Here is a 7,036-nt window from a genome sequence, read left to right as displayed (position 1 = left end):
TTGGTGCTGAGGTGAAGATAGATGGGGAACGATTTGAAGTGGTTGACGAATTCGTTTATCTTGGTACGCTTGTGACATGTGACAACGATATGAGCCGTGAAGTGAAACGACGAGTTGCAGCTGCGAACAGGGCTTGCTACGGACTGCGTAACCAGCTAGGGTCCCGTAGTTTTCAAACTCGCACAAAACTAGCGCTGTATAGGACGCTGATACTCCCGGTGGCCCTTTACGGACATGAACCATGGACGCTGAAGGAAGCTGATCGACGAGTGCTCGGAGTTTTTGAGCGTAAAGTTCTGCGATCGATACTTGGCGGTAAATTGTAAAGTGGAGTGTGGCGCAGACGCATGAATCACGAGTTGTACCAGGTATACAAACATGCTGATATAGTGAAGGTAATACAGCGGGGCAGGCTTCAGTGGGCTGGACACGTAGCCAGGATGCCTGACGAGAGAGCCGCCAAAACTATCCTCAGTAGAGAACCAGGAAGAGGCCGTCGACTCCGTGGTAGGCCTCGCACGCGGTGGATGTGCGCGGTGGAAGAAGATGCACGATCTGCTGGTGTACGGGGAGACTGGAGAACGGCTGCCCAAGACAGAAGAAGCTGGACATCTCTAATTCGTTCGGCCCTAGACCGGTGAACGGTCCGTTAGCCAAAAAAAGTAAAGTAAAGTAAAGTAAGTAAGTTTCTTAACCGTTTTTTACTGTCTGGATTTTAACTTTTTTCTGTTTTCCTTATTTTATGACTTTTCGGCCTTTGATTTTTCGATTTCTAGTTTTCTTCAATATTCGACTGCTTGACTTTTTATTCATGTCATCTTGTTACTTTTTGACGTATTATTTTTTTTATTTTTTTACTTTGAATTTATGATTTTTTGAATGTTTTATTTTTTCGTCGTTTTGACTTTTTGACTAGTTGGCACCTTTTTTTCCACTTTTTTGAATGTTGGAATCTTTGACGTAATGACTTTTTTTTTTGAGATTTTATGCGAATTAACTTGCAATTTATAATTTTTCTAAGACAGGAAATGGCATGTGAAAAGCAAGTCCCCATTTCAAAAAAGGACCATAAACTTACATGAAATTTCTATCATCTGCAACTTGGTGATTTAAATGAACCACCTTATTTTTGTGTATATATTTTTTTATTTTCCGTAAAAACAATCCTTCACAAAAAAACATCTTTCATCATAAAAATATATCTCTTTCGAAATAACTGTGCACCGGTCAGTGAAAATCGGAATGGAGAACTTCAAAAAGACAGAGCCAGTGTTTCATAAACAAATGTTCAAATTCCGATAGTGAAGTTAAACATCTAGCATTTTTACGCACAAACACTTTCTTTTCATACTTAGTTACCAGTTTTACTTGGGCTATGCTTAACTCGCTTGAAGAATAATCACGTCAACCTTTAATTTTATGATGAAATGAATGGTCATATTAGAAAACTCCTAATTCGTCTTCATTATCATGCAAAGAAGAGAACACTAGCCACCAGACACTATTCTGCATTCATTATGTGGACTGATATATTAATCTTCAAATCATCGGCGTATATACATACTACTATATACGGAACGGGGTTTGTAGAAGAAAGAGGGCGGTGGTCCGCGATGATGATCTTCAACCTTTTGACCACCTGCGGATGCTGCATCGGTTCTTTGTATGGAACACACCGCGAAGACGCGGCTGAGCCATAATGGAACCATATAAAAGAGCCGATCGCTCATTATCTCTTCAGTGTGTTTTTTGCTTCTACAAGATTCGGTATTCAAACCGCCTAGACATTCTAACAGAAACTACTGAAAATCTTTCAAAATCAAAATGAAGACCCTAATTGTGTTTGCCGTCGTAGTCGCTCTGGCCCTGGCCGCTCCGTTGGATGACTCCAAAACCGCTCAAATCCTGCGATACGAGAACGATAACATTGGAGTTGATGGATACAAATGGGCGTGAGTACTTTCCCACTGGACACGTGAATTGAGCCGTTAGAAAAACGCATATTGTTCGAAAGTGATGAACCCGCAGTGATGAAATTGTTTGATTCGGCCACACTGATTTAAATGCTTACCTTGGCGACGAACTTTTATCTTGAGTGCTGAAGGTTTTCTCATAGCGAACCGAAACGATTGTCAAACAAGTTTTGCGTGTGGATTTAAACCAGAGTTCTTCGTGACATTTTTTACGTACTATTTTTAATTGAGTAATCGCGTGTAGCTTTGAAGGCGTTTCTTTACACATAAATTATGTTAATTGCTGTTTGATCTTCATTTAGCTCCGGGCTACTATTTATCCATCTAATTGGTACTTTTAAAGAAAAAAATCCTCGTTCATCACGTTCTCTGCAACTTGAGTGAACATTTACGATCGTTCGTCCCTCTTTCTCCCCCACTGTACATTACAGCTTTGAGACCAGTGACGGTAAGGCCCACCAGGAGCAGGGAGAGCTGAAGAAATTTTCTGATGAAGTCGCAGCCCTGGTCGTTCGTGGATCGTACTCGTACACCGGCGATGATGGACAGGTTTACACCGTGAACTACATCGCCGACGAAAACGGATTCCAACCGGAAGGCGCTCATCTGCCGAAGGCTTAAGACTCTGATAGCAACAATCAACAAGCCGCTCTAAAGTCGCACACCAGCAACAGTTTCGTCGATGATAGGATGCTACGACGCTAAGAAGAATAACCTCCACCAGAGAAGCAACTGAAAATACTCAAATGAATCTAAGTTTCATGCTTGTAAAGTGTACAGATTAAAGATTTTTTAATTTTTGTAAATAGAACCTTTGGTTTATATCCGCTTCAAGACGGTTTTGAACCATACTTGAATTACCTCAGGTTACCATACTCGCAGCGAGATATGCCGTGCCACTATAAAGAAAACAAAAAAACTACAAGAAAGCAATCTTTGTACGAACGCCGACTGCCATATTTTTACGTCGAATAAAAAAACCCCTAAGTGTACCGTGAACACATAAATTGTCTTTTTTTGGTTAAAAAAACTTTTTCGCCTTTCCCTCTGCATATCTTTTAATTACCATTTCAATTTACGGTATTCGATTATATAATGCAAGCTTTTCCGAAACGTTGCAAATGTGATAGGAACGAAACTGATTCATCAATATTCATTCAAACAGGTTAACGTTGCCAGAACTAATAATTCCATTAAGACTGCAGAAAAATATTTGATTATTAAGAAATATTTATTTTGCAATAGAACGTTTCTAGTTAACTTGAGAAAAAAGTCGAAAAATGTTTATCGAACTTCTTTATTCAAATGAATCCTTTATTTAGTTAACGAATCAGAATATGATCCGCTTTAGCTAAAGTATTGTAGTTCAGGAATCGTTGGTTTCATAGAATGGCTATACAACTCACTTTTTGACGTAGGACTACGTCTAACCGCACTATATCTAGATGCATTCTGCGAAAAATAAAACCCAAGGTGTAACGTCGGAATGAAAGATTTCAAACGTTAATACTGATGTAACCACATGATGGATCACAATAATCAATATGTCGTTGGATTGATAAAATGATGGACAATTTTGTGATTCTTCAATTTTCATTATCACTTCATTGTTAAACAGTGAAAATTGAATAAAAGTTTCAAGGTCGAATTTTCACCAACAATGTACCAATCATATGCGAGCACGCCTGGCACAGACTTCATGAATAGACACCAACTGCCTGCTGTGATATCCTGTATAGCAGTGGCAAAAAAAAAATTTGACAGAATCTCCCCGTCTCAATAGGTCAATTAATGTTAGCTTCCATGAGCCTAGACTATTTTGATGTCTTGAAGGTGAAGCTTTTTGGGAAAGTTCGTAACCACCTCCACTATCAGACAGTATTACGTTTTGCTGTTAATAAATATGTTAATGATAATAAAACTGATGTCTTGAAGGAGAATATGATGGCACAGGCAACAGTACTGCGCCGAGCTATGACGAACAGAGCGCTGGTTACTTGTCGTCTAGCAGTGCAGAAAAACTCGAAATTCATTTTTGTGCAGTCAAGCCAATTGAAAACTACATTGCTGCTGTTGACACACAGTAGGGCGTGGAACACAATCGAATTGCCGTTTGAATTGTCTTCTTCTTCTTCTTCTTCTTCCAAAAGAAACCAAATTTAGGGGGAAAATTTGGATCTAGAGCTCTATAGCAATATTTTAGAGAAAAACTTTCTTTTACAAAGTTTTTACATATGATAAAGCACTAATTGAAAAAGTATCAAAAATTAGGGTGACCAAAATTTTTGATGCTATCAACTATCTAACTTTTTTATTTTTGTAGATAGAAATCCCTGTTCTACAATTTTATAGCTCCAATAATTTTAGGCAACTTTGTAAAAAAAAATTTTTCTCTAAAACATTGCTTTAGAGCTCTAGACCCAAATTTCCCCCGAAATTTGGTTTCTGGACCATTATGAATGTTAAACAGAATATTTTTTCTTCTAAGATAGAGTGCTGTAAAGAAATAATCAAAATACAGACCCCGTTAGATTTTGGCAACACGCCAGAATTTTTTCTGTTGCCAAGATCGAACCATGTCAATAATAAACGGTTCTTTTTTCATGACTTTTTTGACTATTTGAATGGGAAAGACTACCTTAACCGTAGAAATGGTCAACAATAAACTAGTTTTAGTTCCAAGGCGTTTGAGGTGTCTCTTGATGAGTTTGGACTGACGACCTAGATACTTGATATTACCACCCGAACCAAAAATACCTTCCTTTTGGAAGATGTTGAGCTTAAATTGATTAAAATAAATCAAGCAAACTACAAAAGTAAAACGAGCTTAAAATCAAACATAGCTTCAAAATAAAAATATAAAATTATTGTAGTCCTACGTCAACTATGCGGTCGTGTCTTGGATACCACCCTCCTACTATTTTTTGCTAAAACCTAAAGTTAAATGTGCTATCAAATATTACAGAACTCCTTCCGTGGTAGCAAGCATGGTGAATGGTTCAATTAATTTAAAATTTTTACAGATCAATCGCCTGCCTGACATTCAAGAAATGATGAAATATAATTAATTGCGGTCTGTGTTTGTTACCTGAGCCTTCACTTTGCAACAAGACTTTTGATGATAACTTCGTACGAGTTTAGATAAATATAACTTTTTTTTATAGATGTCCGAACGTTGTTTCTAAAACAAATGCCAGGAACTAGATCCTAAAGCAAATCGTAATGCCAATCTTAAAAGTTAAACACAGCATATAAAAATCACTAAAAGCTTCGATTATATTCATACCAGAAAGCTTCCGTAAAATTTCATTTGTCGACAAAGCGTATAAGTAAATATTTCCAGGCGCAACGGAAATCGACTTTAGTTAGGTTAAGCTTAAGCCCGCTTTGACACCTTCAAAACTTCAAAGCTCCAGGAGTTGCTATAAAAGTTAAGGCAGACTTAAAAATACAGAGCCAAACCAGCTCAATTTGTACACATACAAAAAAAGCTATGGACGGATTTCGCGCCCACTCGACAAAGAGGGCTGGTCGCACTCTCTCCGAATTTAATGAAGCTTTGTGGATGTGCAAGACTTGGGATGATTGATCGTGGTTAGAGCACTATTCAAAAACTGATTCTGGCTCGAGCTATCAACCTAATTATTGATAAACTATTGAATACTCAGACACTTTAAATTGAAATCATTTTTAAAGATACTTATGTTTTTTTTTTTACCGATAAATATTATTTTCTATTTTTTTATTTTTTTTTATGGAAACTACTTCAGTTAGCTTTGCTTGAGTTAGTTGAGCTAATAAAATATGTAAATTCACATGACAATGCCTACACTGCCCCTGTTTACATAGTTGACGTAAGAGCCAAAATGACCAAAATGCACTTTTTCGTTGATTCAGCTTCCTTTCCCTAAGATACATACACTACAAACGAAAAGAAAACTATTTTGTTTTGAAACTTTTGAGAAATATTGAAAAAACGTTTTGGCGTAACTGCCAATTGGTTGCAAAAACTGGCGTCACTCCATACAATGTGAAATTGTCTATGTCAAGTCGTTTTATTCGACTGTCTAACTACTGTCTGTTTGTCTAAGTTAAGTCGTTTAATTCGACAAATATTCCATGGAAAGGGGAAAAGGGAAAGGGGGGACTGAATTCTTGTATTGTATATTAATATTTTTACAAACACTTTCTAGGAAGAAACATGCGAAAAAGTTTTCCTATGCTAATTTTCATACAAATTTATGTACATGCATATGTAATGCACCAATCAGAGGCACGAGTAGTCCATATCCGGCAGGTTTAGCATTGTCTAGGGGCCTAAATTGAACAAAAAAAAATGTTTGTCCTGGCTCAAGTAAAGTTTGCCTATTTTCCATGTAACGATTACCCACCTTAGCCTGAATGTGAGACTTTGTGAATGTGTTTGTTTGTGTATGTGTGTATGTTTGTATGTGTGTTTGTGCGTGTTTGTCTAATTGAAACTGCCGATGGACAAAAACTGACGTTTGACCGAAACATGATTGATAAAACTGATTCAACTGCGAGGCAGAGTAGGAAGTATTCGAGTTTTTACGCCAAGCTATGCGAACAATCTGCGAGAAAAATGCATGTTTATTCGCATAAACTGGCGTAGCGGGGTTTTTCTGGATCAATTACCACGGGCAAACTCGTATAATTCAGGGGGCCTCTATTCAAACATCAATCTTCATAAAATTGACAGACTATTTTGTTGAAATTGTATCTCAATATAATGATTTGGTTTAAAATAACAAAAACGTGTTTTTCTCGCAATGACGGTGTTGGTTGTTACGTCAACTATGTAAACAGGGGCAGTACACCGAAGAAGTGAGTTTGCACATTTTTACAGCAAAAGCATCGATTCATCTATATTTTACCAGTACGTTTTATTATTGAGAAAACTCTTCGATTGTTGGTTATTTTAATAATACAAAATTATTTTTTTTCCTAGTTCGCACTTTAAATGTTCTTAGTTCGACTCCCCAGTTTCACCAAATCACCACTGATGGCAGTACGCATTGTTAATGTACTGACCTAAGAGATTC

At 37.3% G+C, this 7,036-nt stretch overlaps 1 protein-coding gene across 1 annotated transcript; it reads left to right on the top strand.

Annotated features, from left to right (window-relative positions):
• The first annotated feature begins 1,739 nt into the window (after positions 1-1,739).
• On the top strand, positions 1,740-2,980 carry LOC129722369 (flexible cuticle protein 12-like). Its single transcript, XM_055675762.1, has 2 exons — positions 1,740-1,952; positions 2,405-2,980. Exons 1-2 carry the CDS (start codon positions 1,825-1,827, stop codon positions 2,592-2,594), a joined length of 318 nt encoding a protein of 105 aa, XP_055531737.1. The 5' UTR covers positions 1,740-1,824; the 3' UTR covers positions 2,595-2,980.
• The last annotated feature ends 4,056 nt before the right edge of the window (positions 2,981-7,036 follow it).

The sequence above is a fragment of the Wyeomyia smithii genome, chromosome 2, assembly GCF_029784165.1.
Source record: "Wyeomyia smithii strain HCP4-BCI-WySm-NY-G18 chromosome 2, ASM2978416v1, whole genome shotgun sequence".
In the NCBI taxonomy this organism is placed as follows: Eukaryota; Metazoa; Arthropoda; class Insecta; order Diptera; family Culicidae; genus Wyeomyia; species Wyeomyia smithii.
The sequence above is the reverse complement of the archived record's forward strand: the minus strand, read 5'-3'. Positions and strand labels throughout refer to the sequence as shown.